Source organism: Diabrotica undecimpunctata, chromosome 5 (genome assembly GCF_040954645.1).
Source record: "Diabrotica undecimpunctata isolate CICGRU chromosome 5, icDiaUnde3, whole genome shotgun sequence".
NCBI classification, from domain to species: Eukaryota; Metazoa; Arthropoda; class Insecta; order Coleoptera; family Chrysomelidae; genus Diabrotica; species Diabrotica undecimpunctata.
Genome location: NC_092807.1, coordinates 98,666,416 through 98,687,339, shown reverse-complemented (window position 1 = coordinate 98,687,339; position 20,924 = coordinate 98,666,416). Strand labels below are relative to the sequence as shown.

Genomic DNA, 20,924 nt, shown 5'->3' with positions numbered 1-20,924 from the left:
TACCAGCTTTTTCTTTGAAATACAACTAAAAACTGATATATTTTTTAAATACCCCGAAATCTAAAGTTTTTATAAGATTTTATTAATGGTTAGCGATTTATAAAAATACAAAATCTTAACAAGTAAAATAAATATCGACCAACTATACTTAAACTGCATTTTTAAATTTGCTATAAAAAAGTTGTATTTATAAATGGGAGTTTTTCAAATATTTAATCTTACTTTATTTCCAGCTTCTAAGATAACCTTATTTAAAATTAAAGAAACAAAAGGCGAGGAATTAGAAATTCAAAAGATTTTATACAAATAAACCCGAGGCATAATTTTTTCTTTAAAATTCTTATAAACTGTTTTACGTCGGACTAAATCATTCTTTATGGATTTTGTTTTTATAAATTAACTTTGAAATTAGGTAGAATTGTGACAAATGGAAACATAAAGGTTAAAACATTATTTAATATACTAATTGTGAATTATAATCGTCTCTTTCCTAAATGTTCTTTTAACTTTCTTAATATTGCCATAATAAAAGTTTGATAAAATTAGCTACACGGTTTATACATAAATCTATTAATAAAATTAGATTACATTTATTGTCGGTAAATTTGTAAACATAGTTCATCCACAGTACACTGTAAAGGAATAGTTTACAGGATCTCAAGTGTTATATATTAAATATTTCTTGATTTTGATGCCATATTAGTTTTCTTCTTCTTCCTCTTTATAAGCAATTCTGCTTGTTAATTAGCGGATTAATACCTCTATGAAAGGTTCACTCCAACTTTTGCGCAGACCTCCGATACTTCTTCTGCCGATTGATGACTTGCTATTGGGACGACAGGGATCTCCTCCATTCTGCTTATGTGGTTCCTCCATTTTTTTTCTATTTTGTGTCCATTAATTTATACACGTACGTTAAATTTTCTTCTAATATCTTCACTTTACTTTCGATCTCTCAGCGTAGTTTCTGTAATTCTTCTGAGTACTCTCATCTATGCCGTTTCCCGTATAGCCCAGTCTGGTTATACAAAAATCATCGATTTCACTGCAAAATGTTTCGCAGATATCTGAAGCTTTTAAGACATAGGTGGGGGTTACTAGATGACGAATAGATAAAAAGATACTCCTATTTTTACCTTGCGTTTTTTTTTAAACAATAATTTATTGGTCAAATAGTTTAAAAGTTATTTAATTTGTTTATCCCTGGGACTAATTATTTAAACCACTGAGCTTGCCCTATGAATGATGCTAGACACATTTAACAAATTTCATAGGATTCTTTAAGACTTATACTATCTCAGAAGTTAAATGAATATTGAGTTTTCATCGAAATTATTTACAAAATAAACGTTTGAAAAAGGGGTATGTTTTTTACTTATAAACAATTGTAATAACTTCTATATTTTTCAAGCTACAGACTTGTACGTACAATCATTAGATAGCTGGTAAAGAAACTCACATTTAACAAAAAAAAATAAACCTTCTATGAACAATAGGAACGAAGTTAGCGACAATTTTTTTGTTAATTATATCTCCATTGTTTATAAACATTAAGAAGTAAAATTTGCACAAATTTTGAATGAAAATCTAAGCTTTATATTGAATTTTATAGGTATAAAATTCATCCAATTTTTCGAAACTTAAAACTTTTCGAAACGAAGTTACTTTCGAAAGATCGACATAGGAAAGTGGAGGGGAAACTGTTTTAGCTCCTCGCTGCAAAATTTAATATTATGGTTACGAATTTATCATTCAAAATCTTCAACACACACACACACACACACACACACACGCAGTGATCAACCCTGCCCCTAGGAACATGTGTATACCAATGTAAGAATGGGATCCACATGTCCGAAGATCAAACCGGTCACACTTCGCTAGTCGAAGTGGTACCTATCTGACCCCCAGGCTTTTCCACCACCCCTCCTCATCGTGTGACTTACGTGAGGAGGCTTATGATCTGAAATTTACTTAAGATGCCCTGGGTAATAGGACATCCTCGGTTTTTAGTGAATGTGGTTATGCCACCTAACTGTAGGGGTAGCCACATCTAGGCTTTTCTCCCTATTTACTTTACTGACTCTATTGATTTTACTCTAGCTTTACGTCGGGACTTGAGTCCCTAAAAAAAAAAGAAAAAGAGCGTGTGTTCCGACCATAGAGCCATCAGCCTGAGCTGATGACTCTATGTCCGGAAAAGAGTGTGTGCTCGGTCACTCAGCCGCCGATTTGGCAAAATAAATTTTGCTCAGTGCTCGGATTTCGCGAGTAGATCTTTCATTCGATCTGCCTTAAGGGCGTAGTCCGCGGAGCGGTATATAGAAGGGATGACGGGCCCCTTCTATGTCTGCTATATAAGGTAACATTTACGTGAAACGGTTTAATGAAAAGTATGAATATATGAATATGAATTTACGTTATTTAATCAGAAAACACATTTTTTTTTTGTTTTTGTTTTTTTTTTTTTGTGGACTTCCTTGTGGCTTCAGGACTATAAAATGCCTGGGCAACAATTCTTTCCTTTTTTCCTTAATCTTATTTGTGTACGTGTATTGGGGTGTGCATTCCCAAGTGTATAATGCTCTCACACACCCCGGTGTATATTGGACTTATAATTACCTAAAAACCTAAAAACCTAAAAAAGAAAAGCGTACCCTCTCGCCAGATTTTTTTTTTGGTGTGTTTTCTGATTGACTGCATTTCTTTGTTCGTTCTTCTTGCAACCATCTCATTCTTTATTTATTCGTTCGGGTTCTCCCTATATCGAGCTATCTGTTGTTTTGGTCTTCTGTGTACCGTCCTTGTGTTTTCGTTGTAGTTAGTCAGCTCTCTTAACATTCTGCTTGGGTGGTTTCTTAGTCCGTTGAAAATTTCATATGCTCTCTCGTCTAGCGTGCGTAGGATTCTTGTTTGTCCATAGTCTCTATATACGTATCTCAAGGGTACGTACCTTGGTATCTTGAGGGCATCTCTGACTATTTGATTCTGAGTGGTCTGTATCTTTTTCCTGTTTGTTTTACAGGTGTGTCCCCACGCTGCGGATGCATATGTTAGGACTGGCAGGATAATACTATTCGCAACCCTGATTTTGGTTTTAAATCGTAGTTTACTTTTTCTTCCTATAAGTGTTGAGAGCTGACTTTTCAACGCTTTGGCTTTGAGTACTTGCTGATTAATGTGCTCAGTGAACGTTAGCTTCTTGTCTAGATGTACCCCTAGGTATTTAGCCTGGTTGGTCCAGTCTACTGGGGTGTTTTCGATTGTAATTTCGCGATTTGGTACACTTCTTCTGTAACTAAACATTACAGCCTGTGTTTTGTCTGGATTTAGGGCTATTTTCCATTTCATGCACCATCTTTGGAATCTGTTTAGTGCTCTTTGCAGATGATTAGCTGCATGATCCGGGTTTCTCCAGCTAACAGCTATTGCTGTGTCGTCAGCAAGAGACTCAACAGAGAGCCTGGCTCTTTTGGCGTGTCGGCCGTATAGATGGTGTACAGGTAAGGCGACAGCACCGCTCCCTGAGGCACACCCGCCTCCAGGGTCCCGACTTCGGATAGGGTTGCCCCTATTCGAACTCTGAACCTTCTGTTGGCAAGATATGACGCAAGGAGACATGTCATCGCCTCACTGTAACCAAATTCATTCATTTTATAGATGAGTCCATGGTGCCAGACTCTGTCGAAGGCTTTGCTGACGTCCAGAAAAGCTGTAGCTGTGTACATTTTTTCATTAAATCCTTTGGTGATAAATTCTGTAAGTCGTAGTACCTGTAATTCACAGGAGTGTTCGCTTCTGAACCCGAATTGAGCCTCTGGTATGGTTCCTAGCATTTGTGATTCTTTATTGAGTCTTTTTAGTATGACTCTTTCCGCTATCTTGCTTATAGATGATAATAAGCTGATAGGTCTGTAATTTTGCGGAAATGTGCCGTTTTTACCAGGTTTTGCAATCATTATTACGTGTGCCTCTTTCCACCTATCTGGGAAATATCGTAGTTTTAGCATGCTATTTATTTATAAAATCTTCAACAGTTCTGTAAGAATTTCATCAGGTCCATTTGCTTTTCCATTTTTAGCGTTTCTTATTGCGTATTCTACTTCTTCTTTCAATATGTCTGGCCCAGTTGCATTGATTATCTGAGTTAAGTTGTTTCTATCGTCTTCATTGTGAAATAATTCATTCAGGTATTCTGTCTATCTTTTTATTTTATTCTCTAGATCTACAATAAGATTTCCATCTTTGTCTTTAAGTTTACCTATTTGGTATTTCTTTATGCTTCCTGTTATCTCTTTTACTTTTTTGTGCATATTGAACGCATCGTACTTTTTCTCATAGGTTTCCATTTCTTCACATTGTTCTTTAATCCACTCCTTTTTAGCTTCTTTTATTCTCTTTTTTATGTGTTTATTTATTTCTTTGTATTTGTCTGGGTAATTCTTCATCTTTCTTCTTTGTTCCATCAAGTCTAGTATATCTTGTGTCATCCACCCCTTATTCTTTGTTGTTGTTTTTGTAAGATGTTTCTTTCCTGCTGTTTGTATAGCTGTATTTATGTACTTTAATTTTTGGTTAACGTTGTTTGTATCGTTAATTTGTTCTTGTTGCTGCACTGAACGGAGGTTTTCATTTATTTCTTCTCATGTTTCTTGTCGTATATTTTTGTTTCTAAGTTTATTTAAATCTAGTGCCTTTCTGTGTGGTCTTCTAATCTTTTTTGGTCTCGCCTCTATCACAGTAATTACCGGGTTATGATCTGAGCCTATATCAGCTCCTGGGTACGTCTTAGTACATTTAACAGTATTATGATACCTCCTTGCTATCATAATGTAGTCTATTTGATTTCTCACTATTTTTTCTTTTGAATGTTGTGGAGATGTCCATGTATATAACCGTCAAGGAGGTAATTTGAAAAAGGTATTTGTTATTACAAAGTCTTCACTTTGGCAAAATTGAATTAATCGATCTCCTCTGTCCTTTCTGTTTCCAAGCCCATATTTTCCTACTTGTTCTCCTACCTTACCTTGACCCACCTTGGCATTAAGATCGCCCATTAATAGGTTAATGTATGGAAAGACTGACTTAATAAGTGAAGACAAACAACCTGCAACAAAAAGGTCCAGACCTGACAGTGAAGTCGAATAAATGATCCAAATTTTAACTTTTAAACCAATGTATGTAAAGAAAATAAAAAAAGTAAAGTTCAATAAACATTGCAAAATTTAATAAGGCAAGTGATGAAAAAATCGACTTATATTATCAAAGCAGTAAGGCAGATTAGATTAATATTGTATATCATATTTGTAAGAAAAATAGAATAAAAATCAATATTGTTAATTATAAAAATACAAACAATTATAATTAATATAAGGAATATAATAATATAATGTGTAAAAAATGACCTGAAATTTAATTTATAAAATATATAAGTATTATTACATCATTGATATAAAATGAAAAAACCTTTTTCAAACGTTTATTTTGTAAATAATTTCGATGAAAACTCAATATGCATTTAACTTCTCAGATAGTCTAAGTCTTAAAGAATCCTATGAAATTTGCTGAATGTGTCTAGCATCATGCATAGGGCAAGCTCAATAGTTTAAATAATTAGCCTCAGGGATAAACAAATTAAATAACTCATAAAATATTTGACTGATCGGGGGGAAATTTACAAATCTAAAATATGGTAACGCCTTAATGTTTAAATGTATTAATACCATTTTATTTTGTTAATAAAAAAATTAATAAAATTTATAAATTAGTGCAAAAAAACTGCTTTTTTGCAAATATTTCTGTAACTTATTTATCAATTTTAATTAAAAAAACGGGAAAATAAAGATATTCTTGACATAAAAAAATGACATAAATATTGTTTATTTAAAATATAAGGGAAAAAATTTATAGACAAAAAACCATAAATTATTGCTTAAAAAAACGCAAGGTAAAACTAGGAGTATCTTTTCATCTATTCATCATCTAGTATCCCCCACCTATGTCTTTAAAGCTTCAGATATCTGCGAAACATTTTTCCACCTTTTTTTTTAACCAGACTGGGCTAGTAGCCTTTGCGTTGTGGCTGTGTCGGGTCTTTTTTCTGAGGCATATGCCATTATTGGTCTTACTTCTTATTCTTCAAGTGCCCTCTCCGCTACGGAGTTTGGCAATCGTCATTGCTATTCGTATCTTTGAGGCTGTTGCTCTAAATAATTGCTTAGATGTGCACTGGAAACAGTCTCTTAAATTGCGCAGCCAAGATATACGTCGTCTCCCCACGCTTCGTTTGCCCTGAATATTTCCTTGGATAATTAACTGGAGAAATCGGTACTTTTTCCCTCTCATTACATGACCAAGATATTCCAACTTTCTTCTCTTGATGGTGATCAACAGCTCCCGTTCTTTGTTCATTCTTCGAAGAACTACACTATACGTTATTTTGTCTGTCCAAGGTATTTTCAAAATTCTTCTGTATATCCACATTTCAAAGGCCTTAAGTTTATCGGTATTGCTCTTGTTTAAAGTCCACGTCTCTACTCCGTACAGCAGTATCGAGAAGATCTAGCAACTAACCAATCTCATTTTCATGTTTAAGTTAATGTCATAACTTCCCAGAATGTCCTTCATATTAACAAAAGCAGCTCGAGCCTTTCCAATTCTAGTTTTTATTTCTTCTGTGATGTCATTGTTGTTATTAACGCTTGTTCCCAAATATTTATATTTGTGCACCCGTTCGATTTCGTTACTGTGAATGTACAGGTTGGCATTCATGCTTTGTTTTTTTGAAATAATCATGAATTTCATCTTCTTAACATTCATTGTTAACCCTTTCTCTTCACTAGCTGTGACTACCTTGTTTAAAATGGCTTGCAGGTTTTCTACTGTCTCCGCCATTAAAACCGTATCATCTGCATATCTAATATTATTAATTGGTTGGCCGTTAACTTTTATCCCAATCTCTTCTTCCTCCAATACTTTTTTCATAATTTCTTCTGAATAGAGATTTAATAGCATTGGTGACAGCACACATACTTGTCTAACTCCTTTTTTAAGTTGAATTTAATTTGTTGTGCTATTTTCGATGCGACTGCCTTCTGATTATAATACAGAGTTGATATTATTCTTATATCGCGACTGTCTAACTGTTTAGCTTCCAAGATTTCTGCCTTGTTGTAATCAATGAAACAAGCAAATACATCTTGATTCACATGCAAACACCTCTGTGTCAAGATGTTAAAGGCAAATCATGCTTCGCGAGTTCCTTATCCCTCCCGGAGTCCAAACTGAGTTTCTCCGATATCTTCTTCCAATTTTCTGTAAATTCTATTGTGAATTATTTTGAGGAATATTTTTAAGGTATGGTTCATCAGACTGATCGTGCGATGATCACTGCACTGCTTAGGTGTCTTCTTGAGAAGAGGGACAAAGGTTGATCTTAGCCATTCTTCAGGAATTACACTGTTTTCATAAATCTTGTTAAATAAGTCTACTAGCAAATGGATTCGATCTTCGTCTATCAACTTTAGTATATCCGCTGGTAGCTCGTCTGGTCCTGAAGCTTTGCTATTCTTTAATGACTCCGCTTGCATTACTTCTTCTGTGCTTATTTCCGGACCTGTCTCCTCTGGAAAATTATCACAAGGAGGCTGCCTTTGGCCGTCAAACCGTTCTTCTATGTATGTCTGCCAATGTGTTAGTTTCTCCTCTGTTTCCATTATCATGTTCCCTTGTTGGTCTATAAGTACTGTCTGCTTCCTGTTTCTATTGTTAAACATTTCTTTAACTTTCTTGTGAAGATAGAACGAATCATATTTGGCTTCCAAGTTTTTGATCTCCTTACATTTGTTTTGTAACCATTGTTTTTTAGCGTCGCGGATTTTTCTTTTAATCTCTGTGTTAATTTGCTTATACTGTTCTTCATTTTTGCCTTTCGATAGTCTTCGAGAATTCATGAATAACAAAATTTCGTCACTCATCCATTCTTTCTGTTTGTTTGGTTTTGTTCTCTTCAGAATATTTTTAGCGGGCTCCATCACGTTCTCTTTAATAATGGCCCAGTGTTTATTAATGTCTAGTTCTGGTATCATCTCTGTCTTTTCAAGTTTTTCAAGATTTGCCTAAATGCTTGTTTTTTGGTCTTACACTGGCTTTATAAATCCTTGACTTCATCTCAGTGTTAATGTGTCTGTTTTGCCATATAGTGTTAATAAGGCATCCTGCGAGTCTATTTGCTTTTTGCACTTGATCTCTCACTTCTTTGTCCAGGTCTCCATAGCTAGACAGTGTAATTCCCAGGTATTTTATTTCCATTATTTGTTCAATATTGATGCCATCAATTTCTACGTTACATCTGGTTTTAGATATTACTTATAATGTTAGAAATTACATTGGCGAATTGTTAACGGTCTTTATCTAAACGAAATAGTTGTTTAACACTGCATATTTCTGTCCAATCCTAAATGATCTTGAGCCATGATATTTAATTCCTTCCAATTCCTCTGCGGCCTTTCATTTTACGAGAGTGTACAAACTCATCACTTTATCTTCTTCTTCTTTTTCTTTTGGCATCATATTCCTTTGCCTGTCTGGGTATGTCCGTCCATTCAGATCTCTCTTGGGCCCTTCCCCTTTATTGTCTTATATTCATGGTTTTCAGGTCGTCTTCCACGTCATCCAACCATCTCGTCCTGGACCTTCCTTTGTTCCGCCTTCCTACCGGCTTCCACTGTAACATCTTCTTTGTCGTTTTCATGTCTTCTTGTCGCTGAATATACGTCCACGTGTTTATACGTCCATGATTTATGCTAATTGGTGATAAGTTTACGTAACTCCGAGTTTAACTTTCATGATAAGCTGAAGAATTCTGTACCAGTCTCCTCTAAGAACATACCCTAGGTATGAAATTTTTCTTATGTTAACAGCTTTTAATAACTCACGAACTTGTACTGCTAATATTTTAATATATATTATTTTATTTTTAGTATTCGAGTGTTAAGTGGAATGGTATTCGAGAATCTAAATTCTCTGGAAACACTTAATTTGCAGAATAATAAACTAATGCATGTTCCAGAAGATGTTATGGACCCGGTTCTAGATACATTACGAGTTGTTGATATAATGGGTAAGTCTGGCATTAACTTTTACGATTATGTATATGTTTATATTTGGGTTACATTATTAGGATACATTATTATTTGGTAGCTTCGAATAGCTCTCTCAAGTGTAGGTAAGAAAAAAGTATTTACAAGTACAAACAAATAATAATACATATAGATTTGAGAAAGTTGGAAGGTTCGAATATCTAGGAACAACTATATGATGAAAACCAAATGACAAAAAGATAACCGAAATAGACTAATGAAAGAAAACAAGTATGTTGGTGCATTAAATAGGTTATTATGAAATAAATGCATATCAAGAGTTGCCAAATTAAGAATATGCAGAATGGTTATTAGGCCTATAGTAACTTATGCATCAGAGACATCAACATTAAATAAAAACAACAAGAAATGGTACCGATATGGGAACAAAAAATACTAAATAGAACATTTGGAAGAAAAATGGAGAACCGCGTTTGAAACAGAAAAAAAAATAAAGATCTGAGAGAGTTATATGGGGAGCCCAGCATACTAAGGAGTAATAAAAAAAGAGGATGCCAGAGGATAGACTATCGAAAATGCTACTGTCGAGTACAATAGGAGGACGTCAGAGAAATGAAAAATTCGATTTGGTAGAGACTTGCTTTTATTTATCTAACTAACTGGACGCAGCCCAGAGCGGAAACTTGAGGCCCAAGTAATCAATTTCAGTTTCGCTGACAAGTCACAAGACGATAACAGGATTAAAGAAATTTAAAAAATTTGAATCGGTTAGGGTACCACGTTGAATCTGTTACCAGCACTCCCGCATGAAGAGCATTTGGTTGATAGTTGTGTACCTATTGCGCATCAGAGTGCTATAGGGGAGAAAGGAATAGTCTGGAGCATGGAGCGTGGTGAAGAGATTCCTGTTTACACATGAATTTATACACCTCGCTCCAATAAATTGTTACACCCGAACGTAATCCTGAGGGGTGAACAAGTCTCACAGGCTGGGTTCAGTTAAATTGCTTGCTAGCTTGTCATAGTTATACGGTTCTAGGTGTTCGGTATGTAACAGCACGTGTACTTTAAAACTGCTTTATGGCATTATTAAATATATTTAGACATATATTTATTTACAACATATTAAATTCTTTGTGTTGGATCGTAGAATACGAGTATTTAACTGGCTTTTCTATAATCTAAAGTTTTAGTAGCTAAAAAAGCATATATACAAATTATATGCCTTTTTTAATTAAAAATATACCTTAAGAATTGTTATAACTTTGTTATAAATAATATTTTGACTACATTTAAATTTAGTTTTAAAGCTAGTAGTTTTTTTTAATTTGAGCTATTACAAAGTTATTGTACTCAAAACGCAGCCGATTTACAAGCAAAAAATCGCATAAATCAAATAATTTTGCAATGTTTTTGCACCAATTTTGCATCTACGGTTTTAATCATTGGATCAAGGTTTACCAAACATTATTTTGTAGGATTTTTTAAAGAAACAAATTGTACTTTGTAAAAATGATTTATATTTGTTAGTTTACAAATTTTAATCAGTTAAACAATTAAATTATTTATAACAAATTCCTGTAACTTTTTACGCAAAAGCATGTTTGAAATGTAAATTCAGAGGGTCAAAATACATACGAATACACTCTGAAACTCCGAGGACTTTGATGGGCTACGAAACATCCCTGGCCCATGGACTAATTAATAGCTTCTTGTGTTTCGACCTCTTCTTTTTTCGCTTTACTCGTACATCACAGCTTCCTTTTAGTTTTAATTATGTTTTTATTTCTTATAATATGTTGTAATATTCTCGCCCCGACTAAAATAAAATAAAATACAGTTAACATAATATTAAAAAAATGTTTTAGATAACCCACTGCTCTGCGATTGCGAACTGCAATGGTATAAAAACTGGCTGCGCAATCTAAAGGACAAAGACGACGATCTAATGCAAAAGAAACGAACAGTTTGTACGATGCAACACGAACACAGAGAATACAGTCTACAGAGTCTACCTCTAGACAAAATGAAGTGCGTCATCAAAAGCTACGATCTTAGTTCCAACAGCGTCACCAATATTCAGCCCGTTGGAATAGCAACGTCGGCCAGCACCCTTATATGTGTGGTAGCTAGATTTATTCAACCGTAGATAGAATTTAGAGAACATAGAACTTAAAAAGATGGTTTTTGATATTAAGTTTTTGAGAAATATTTAGTCGATAAATGTTTTATAGAAAACAGTATAGTATTCTAATAAGTTGCAGTTTAGATAGCATGTATGTTGCCTCGTTGTTAAACAGCTTCTTCGCTCTAACGACTTGGTGTTATTCACAGTAGTCAATTTTTGTGCAAATAACTTAGGCGATTAAGAAGTATTATAGAATTTGTCGAATATTGTTGGCTACAGCATTTCAATTTTTGGTACATACAGACAAGCTGTCAATTATTTGTGAGAAAATGTTTCTAGAAAGGAACATTGTGGTACCGGTGTAGCCAATAATACGACCCAGCGCAATATAGAATGGCAAATTTAAATTAAGATGATTAGTATGAATCGAAAACATCTACAAGACGGTATAAAATAAAGAACTTTTACGAAAGTAATACAATTAAAATGTGCCATTCTATTTTGTATTTTATATAAAAGTACCAAGGTTCTGTATCCTATATATTTACTGAAAATTAAAAAATAGCGCAACACTCCTCGCTATATGATTGTGTCTCTTGCAATAAATATATGGGGGAAACCGAAGTATTATTGTATACATATCATATCGTAGACTTTACTGGAATACTAAGGGTAGTGAAACATCCACCATTACCTATTTTGTCCCTTTTCACTCTATAAGACGTTCAAAAATTGACACTCTACGATTTGTTAAAGGGATGTTTTGTCTTTCTAGTGCATATGCATTTGTATCAGCATTCGTGACGTTATCTTCGTCTGACCTATCGATCTTATTATTTGTGCAGACAGGTCTACATATCTTGTCTACGGTCTTGTTCTTCTTAATTTAATTATCTTTTTGTTAAGAAGTCTATGTTTATTTATTTTTCGGAATACCCTTTTGTAATGTAAGACTCTTAAAGCTGTCTTGTGTTATTTCTAGGTGCAACAAGTTAGTTTTTAGTTAATAAGGTATAGTAATATATAATGCGCTAGTTTCCGGGTTTATATAGGTATTTTGTTCGCTACTGCAGTGATGCGAAAAGTTTGCGTTAGCTGTTCTTTTGGGCTTCTCCAGTAAAGCGCATGTTTGGTTTGTGTTTCTGATTTTGTCGATTGGATTGACAACATCAGTAATATGTAAGGTTACATACTTATACATACTTGGAAATAAAGATATCCCACTTTTAATGAAAACTTAAGAGGTCATTTTTGGACTCCTTTCATGTATAGTTTCGTCTTTAACATTTTCTCTAAATATCTCGATGTTTAAAATCCATATATCTACTTAGTGTACGTGTGTGTGAAAATATTTAACCTTTTCTTCTGTTTATTAAGTTTTACATCATTCAAATCGCGTATCAAACCTAAATTTGGGACAATTGGCCTACATATCAGGTGGACGAGAGGATCTTATCATATGTGCCGCAATATTTTATAGAGTTTAAGTCATTTGATAAAAAATTAAGGTAAGAACTATCCATGGAATCTGTGAGACAGCGGATTTTTGAAAAAAATCTACAGCTTCTTTGGATATAGTTCATTTTTCACAAGAGTTAGGATTTGCAATTGCCAGTGTATATCCCTTTTATTACTGTAATATACAGTGGCAATTCTGTATAAGATTAATTGTAAAAATTGCATAAATATTAGTCAATATATGAGCTTGATCTAATATTACTAATTATTTTCGAGGAAGGCATAAGAATTTTATCATAGGTAAGTTTAATATTATCATGGTAAATAATAGCATATATTATTAAAGCACTTAAGTGTTCACATTCCTACTTCATGCAAATTGATCTAAATTAGGTTAGTGTTAAGATATTTCACGAATACTCTCACAAGCTACAAAAATTGCATGCATGTTTGTAAAACGACATACGAAAACTAAGTACAGACTTTGTCTTAATATGATTCATTTTACATACGATGGCAAAATCGCTTATATTATTTTTTATGTTATTTAAATAATATTATAATATACCATTTGAATATCTGTTGCACGCTATCATTCTCACCACGGTAAATTAGTTTACTAAAGATTTCAAGTTCGAGCGTGGAAACCGTTTCAAAATATTTTTTGTATTTTTGATGTCAAATGAAGTGTTTTTAAGAAATGTGTAGCTAAAAAATATTAACAAAAAGTAAACGTTTACAAAAAAAGTAATTCCAGAAACCACAATCAGCTAAGGCCGTCCATTTTTTAGAATAACTTTAAGTTATAAGGTTGACTGCATGCAGCAGCCTTGTCTCCTCAACTCTTTAGTAGCGTTGAATCTATGTTAATATATTATTCTCTTTAATTCTTGCTTCTGTAAAGTTTCTCACTAACGTATGACCTAAAATTTTGGCACAAAATTCGTTAGGATTAATATTAAAAAAAAAACAAATTATATCGTATTGTAGCGTGTTTAAATAAAACGAGCGGTTCGAATTTATATACATATATTTATTTATAACTTTACAGTTCGGTAGTATCTTAATAACTAAACCCACTGCCAACAACGTTACATATATATAATAAAGTTACTTTTCGAGAACATTCTGGCGTTGTCCCACCTCTAATTGTCTCCTGTCCGAAGGACGGGCGCTATTGACATGCCGATTCTTACGTATTCTAGATTCGTCCTTCTAAGAATTATGACGTATCGGAGATGGGCTATTTCGTTACACTGCTCCCCTCTTAAATCTGATCGTCCCGATCAGCAACTCTATATGTAGGCACAGGATGGCGGAATCTACAGGACTCTCCAGCTCTGCATGAACACTTTAGAAAGAAATAACAGTCTACTGACTTTGAAGGATACGATCTCATCGGGTTAATGCAACACACAGTAATTCGTACGCCGGTTCCTCGGAAGATCACTTCAAGCATGCTTCTGACAATCTTCCAGTCCAGATTATTTAGTGCATGGCCTATCTTGGGTAAGGCCAAATTCTTGATGTCGTAGTTGCACACAATTTTCTTCAAATGAGTACGCCATATATCCTCGTAGCTTGCCCTGTCTGTATACGACTTCCTGGTCACCATATACAGCAAAGATCGAGAACCATCTTCTAATCTCAGTACTCTTCCAACTTTAGGTTGCTGGTTTTTTAACTCGTCCAAACGACCGAATTTCTTATAAAATACGGATGAGATTCCTTCATCTCAAGATCTTGGGCAGCACAGTGGGCTAGAGAGACGTTATGCGGAACACTAAAAAGATCCTGCTGAACTTCTGTGGTCACGCCGAATCTAGCACTCTTTCTCTCTGCGTAATTTGACATAAATTCATTAAAGCCTTGTCGCCGGTCATCTTTGATCTCATGTTGAAGGGTTCGTGCTTCTTCGGTATCATTTGAGCCAGCATATGGTGCAAGACGATTTATGTGAACTACTTTTGGTTTACCTTTCGGCAACTTCTTAATTCGGAATATTACGTCATTTATTTTCTTTTTAATTTCATATGGACCTTCCCATTGTCTTTGCAGTTTGGGAGACAAGCCTCGACGACGTTGTGGATTATAAAGCCAAACAAGATCACCTACTTCATAGCTTTCACTCTTGCATCGAGAATCATATTGATCTTTCATTCTGTCACTGGCTATCTGGATATATTTATTTCCATCATTCGTCTCTGGAAGTAGACCTGCATTGTCGATTGCTACTCTTTCCATAGGACTACCAACATTGTACTGTTTCATGGGTGCCCTCTTTTGACCAACTGGACCATTACTGGTTGCACACAGTTCACATTTCCGGCACCATCTTCTTACATCATCTTTACAGTTCACCCAATAGAACCGTTCTCGAACCTTTTGCAGAGTCTTCGTAATACCAAAGTGTCCACCTAATGAACCGTCATGCAACTGACGTAAAACTTCTGACACTTTACTTTTAGGTACAATCAACTGAAGCTTAGTTTCTGTACCATCATCGTTCTCAAAGGTTCTATACAGAAGATCATCTTTCAGCACTAGGCAATTCCATTGGCTCCAGTAACACTTGACTTCTGGACTACATGCACTAATGTCTTACCAAGAAGGTCTTTTACTTCGACGCATCCAATCCAATACTCTTCTTATACATGGATCATCTGCTTGAGCGTCTTGTAGCTGTTGAGGCTGCCATTGATCATTAATGACGGCGGTTCGTCTCACGGGGCAAAGTCGTTCTTCTAATTCAAGACAATGATTACGATTTGCACTGTATGCCCGTCTTGACTGAGCATCAGCATTTGAATGACTTTTTCCAGCCCTGTGTTCGATTTGTTCTAGCTTTCTGACTGTTGTATTATTTTCTTGCAATTTACGACGAATGTGACCTACGTCGTTACCATTCCAATATCTGGGTTCACGTCTCTTCGGCATCATGTCACGAACTACTTTCCGTACGATTTCCTCCAGACGTTTCTCGTTTTGTTCGTCGCTCTCTTCAGAGGTTCGTACTCGATAGCTCCGTGAAGCTTGACTAGCTGTTTCATGTTCTAAGGCAATAGCGAGCGCTTCATCTAAAACTTTCGGTCTTGCTAGTCGTAAAGCTTTCTGTAGTTCAATGTCTCTTAACCCATTGACGAAGGCATCTACAGCGATTTCTTCCAAAGTGTTGTCTGGTGCCTCTGGATAGGCCAACAGCGCTATACGAGCAATATTTGCTTCAAATTCTTGCAAACTCTCACTTGCTCGTTGGATTCTACTTCTTATTTGTACTTTGTAGACTGGTTGTAGATGGGCATCTCCGTAACGTTTATCTAGTCGAGTGAACAAGGTCTGGTAACATTTTTCTTGACCCTTAGGAATTGATCTTAGGATATCCGCAGCATCACCTCGTAAAGCAGCAGTCAAGGACACAGCTTTTTCTTGTTCTGTCCAATGATTGGCTGTCGCAATAGCTTCAAATTGTCTAAGGTATATGGACCAAGAGGACTTTCCATCAAATGGTGGCAATTTGAATCTCATATGATGTGTAATTTCGTCTCTCGGTGATTCTTCTTTCACTACCGGATCTAAGGCTACTGTATTAACTGGTGGTAGCACTTTCATGTTAGTTATCATGGTCTCTAATTGTTTGATCTTCTCTTCTACGTCTCCTATCTTGTCGTTTACATTTTTCTGTATCTTATCGAATTTTCTCGAGACTTCTTCAAATTTCTTATTGTTTTAAATACATATTTCTTTAATTATTTGTGAAGTCTCGTCGAATCTTCTAAATACATTTTCGAATGTTTCATCGAATCTTTTAGGAACATTCTCTAATTTATTATCATCTCTTTTAGAAGATTCTTCTATCATTTGAGAGACGTTTTCAAATTTCTTATCATTTTTTCTGGAACTCTCTTCGATCTTCATTAAAACTGCTTCTTCTGCTGACTGGAACTGGAATGTCTCTGGGTCTTCTCCATTCTTGTTGAGAACAGTCTTCAGTCGTTCTTGGAGTATCTTCTTGGACCCACTGCAGTCTTCATCGCGTTCTTCTAGCTGCTCACGCAACTGTTTTACTGACAGTTCTACTAGCAGCATCTTTGGTCAGGCACGCGTACTTTTTAAAATGTTAAAAAGTCTTTTTCAAAAGTCACCGCTGAATTTATATTTATATAAATCAATTATCCTCACACCGTGACACCACTGTAGCGTGTTTAAATAAAACGAGCGGTTCGAATTTATATACATATATTTATTTATAACTTTACAGTTCGGTAGTATCTTAATAACTAAACCCACTGCCAACAACGTTACATATATATAATAAAGTTACTTTTCGAGAACATTCTGGCGTTGTCCCACCTCTAATTGTCTCCTGTCCGAAGGACGGGCGCTATTGACATGCCGATTCTTACGTATTCTAGATTCGTCCTTCTAAGAATTATGACGTATCGGAGATGGGCTATTTCGTTACAGTATAATTTAAAGATAAGATAATGTATCTACAACTGGGTAGGGCGGGTACAGAGAGCTGAAATCTGTCGAATATTTCAGAAATAAAAACATTTCACGCAGAGCCATTTATAGAACAATGGCAGAGTGCGAGCAGGGAATACCATGTCTGAATCTTCCAAAAAGTGGAACACCACCTGCAGTTATTACAAAGAGGTCAGGGAGATTGGTCAGAAGAGGAAAAAACCAGATTAGAATGTCAATTAGGAAACTGGCTCGTAAATATAGATTTAAGAGTATGATATCATTGGAATTGAAGAGAAATGGTCTTGAATATCAAATACAATGTAAGTGCCCCAAATACTTTTAAGCTCAACTCCTTTGACTATCAAAATGCTTTTGTCAACTGAGCCAAGTACACTTTGCCAACGAAAAAATTAATATTTTAGTATTTTAATTTGAGTTATTTTGAAATGAAGAAAAATGACGGATTTTACACGGACAACGTAGAAGAATGCCCTGACAATGTTAGTTATAAACATACGGCAAAATTTTCAGATAAAACTTATCTGGTGTATAATTTCTAATAAGGATGTATTCCGATATTTTGTGAGAAGAGTAAGGGGTGATGCTTTAAATAGTCAGATACCTGCCTTAACAAATTGCTTTAGTTTGTCCACCAACATTATATTAATGACAATATCGTGTTTTGACCAGACCTAGAGATACCCAAAACTACCTTCGAAAACACCAGATACCTCTTGCTACCAAAAATGATAATCCTGCAAACTTGCAGCATGCTCATCCAATAGAGGATTTTTGAGCTTTACTGTTTATAAAGGTGTATCCAGGAGGCTGGGAAGTCCAAGATGAATAATACCACATAATTCAATAGTATACTTTGTTTTAGTATTGAATTATAACTTTATGATAACGAGTTAGTGTTTAAATAAATTTCTTCATTAATAAAAAATCAGACAAATATTTTGTGCCAAAACTTTTAGGACATATGTTATTGATCTTACGTAGACTCAAGAAAGAGTCGCCAGACTAATTGCCAACGTCAGAGAGAACAGATAAGGCACACAAAAAAGAAGAACATGGTGATATACTATTTAAACAGTATTAATCAGTTTTACATTTATATTTGTTTTCCCAAATGCCTCCCACAGCTAACATAAAAGCACACTGTGATATATCTTTCTAAGTTTAAACAAACATTATCATCACTATCGTCGACTTATTGATTTCAAGCTACTTTTTTTTGTTTTGGTAACTAAGACTCAAATAAACGTTGACTATTGATGATCTTCTTCTTCTTCATGTGCCTTTTCTGTTCCGAACGTTGGCAATCAACATGGCTATTCTGACTTTGTTTACGGCAGATCTGAATAGTTCAGTAGATGACAATCCGAACCATTGCCGCAAGTTTTGGAGCCACGAGTGTCTTCTCCCCCCTGGACCCCTTCTGCTGTCTATTTTCCCTTGAACGATCAGCTGTAGTGTTCTATATTTATTATGTCTCATAACGTGACCCAAGTATTCCAAGTTTTTTTTCTTTATACTTATTCCTACCTCTCTCTCTTTACCTATCCGGCGTAGTACCTCTTCGTTGGTTACGTGCTCAGTCCAGGATATACGTAATATACGTCGGCAAGCCCACATTTCGAAGGCCTCTACTTTTGTCATCAATGTTACGGTCATTGTCTACGCCTCCATTCCATATAACAAAACCGGGAATACATAACATTTCAGAAGTCGAATTTTGAGAGGTAGGGTGAGGCTTTTAGAGGTATTGATGATCTGTTCCCAAAATCCAACTAGATTTTCAGCTTATCTTGGGATTTTTCAGTTGTTTCGTTGTTCTTATGTCAAACGTCTTTGTTGTTGTCAGTGGTAACATAATATTGGTACGTAGCAGCTTTGTAATCTTACGTCTATTACTTTTAAATAATTGTTTTCTTTTAATATAGCATACTTTATAATTGCTTTTATACCTCTTTCTGTTTATACTTTCTTAAGCGTCGTAGTATCATAACTGAAATTCGTTGTTAGGCTCTCCATTTGCAACTCCACAATAGAAGGAATCATCGCATGTATCCATGTTGTTAAATACTTTATCATTTCTATTGATTTTCGAAATGAACATTATTCCGGCTTGTAATTTGTCTAATTCTCTTCGTACTTCCTAAGTTTTTTAACTTTCCTTGTACAATAACGACGTATATCGACATTTCCCATCGAATTTGTTGTCATATTGTTTAACTTTGATTTCGAGGCCTTACATACAATTGGGAAGACCAAAGTTTTTTCCTTCTTTTTCTCTTTTAGTATAAGCAATTCAGCTTATTTATTGGTGGATTAATATCTCCATGAAATATTGTCACTCCATGTTTTACAGGTCTGCCAATACTTCTACAGTTTAATGATATATGTCTTGCTATTTTGAACTGTGGTTGTCTTCTTAATTTTACTCAGGTGAATATTTCATATTTTTCCTCTAATATCCACGTTGATATCCTGTAAGTTACAATGTCTTCGCTTCTATTTTGGTCTTGGTCTCAGAGTAATTTGTTTTAGGAATGTTATATCTGCCATTGGTTACGCGGCGGCTTAGTATCGACTTTTTCTACTAGAGGTACTAACCCTTTAGTTAGATCACAGTAAGCATTTCTTAGTTGTTACTATTGGGCTGCAGCAACTTGGCTCCAACACCTATATCAGCTCAGTAGCCCAAGAAATATTTGGAACTCCCACTGGTACTATATGCAGAATCAACAGAGAAATGCAGAGGTTGTGAAATGAATTGACTAGATTTTATTAGAAACCTTGGACATTGCATCGACATGGCAGCTCTATAATATTCTCACTTTTATGTTGTTTATAATCCTCAATTATAAATTATTATTAAATTTGAACTTTAATAATAACAAAAAGCTTGTTTGTAATAGCGGTTTAAAATCATAATAAATCCAGTGCAAGAAATTATAGAACTATTTATAAACCAACAGTCAGGAAAATTTTGCAATTTAAAAGGGTTCTCCCCTCTAGTCTATATTAGTGTAAATCATTAGTGTGAATCATGTTGTGCAACATATTTACATTATATATTTATGAAACAGTTAACGAATATTTGTTAAAAAATATTATCTATTATTACATAATAATTGTATCTTTAATTGACCCAAGTCTACATTTTTTAATGTTAAAGTCTTTATTTTTCGTATGTCGTTCATTTTAGTCCAACCTAGGATCTAAATATACAGGGTAATATTAGCAAATGTTATTTTACATAATATTAATATCTACTAAAAAATTACATTAGGTATTTAATTATTTTTAAAGAAACTTTTAAATCGTATCAAATGAAGATAATTCTTCTATTTATGATTTGCTGAGTTTTTAGTGCCCTGTATGTTGTAGCAATATTTACTCCTCCGGGGTCATATAACCTAAACATATCACGTGAAAATCATCTATCTGAGATAACTAACATATCTTTTATTAATATAGGGAGTAGCAAGTAACGCAAAAAATTTTTAATAAATGGAGTATTTTTGTGTGGCTATGTACGGCAAGCCATTCCATATCAAAATGGCAAAAGCCAGACCATTTCGAGACATATCTGGTTAAGGCGGATTTCCACTTCGCGTTAGTACGAAGCCATATATTCTGCAATAAATGCAATATTTTTCTAAAACGTATAGTGTCAGGTCGTTATCACGTATGTGCGCGAAGTTTCTGCCTTAACCCCCCATTTTTTACAATGTTTACCGTATTCATATAAATATATGTGA

The 20,924-nt window shown here is 34.6% G+C and overlaps 2 protein-coding genes across 4 annotated transcripts in view; both read left to right on the top strand.

Annotated features, from left to right (window-relative positions):
• LOC140441537 (uncharacterized) overlaps positions 1-14,965 on the top strand; it is a 464,737-nt gene extending 449,772 nt beyond the window's left edge. For all 3 annotated transcript variants that reach the window (XM_072532320.1, XM_072532322.1, XM_072532321.1), the window contains 2 exons: positions 8,982-9,121; positions 10,970-14,965. In XM_072532320.1, coding sequence (XP_072388421.1) covers positions 8,982-9,121; positions 10,970-11,250 — 421 coding nt within the window. In that variant the 3' untranslated portion in view covers positions 11,251-14,965. The remainder of the gene's footprint in view (positions 1-8,981; positions 9,122-10,969) is intronic.
• The window catches only part of oys (lysophospholipid acyltransferase 6), a 312,406-nt gene that overhangs the window by 113,528 nt on the left and 177,954 nt on the right, over positions 1-20,924 (top strand). The gene's annotated exons all lie outside the window — the stretch shown is intronic.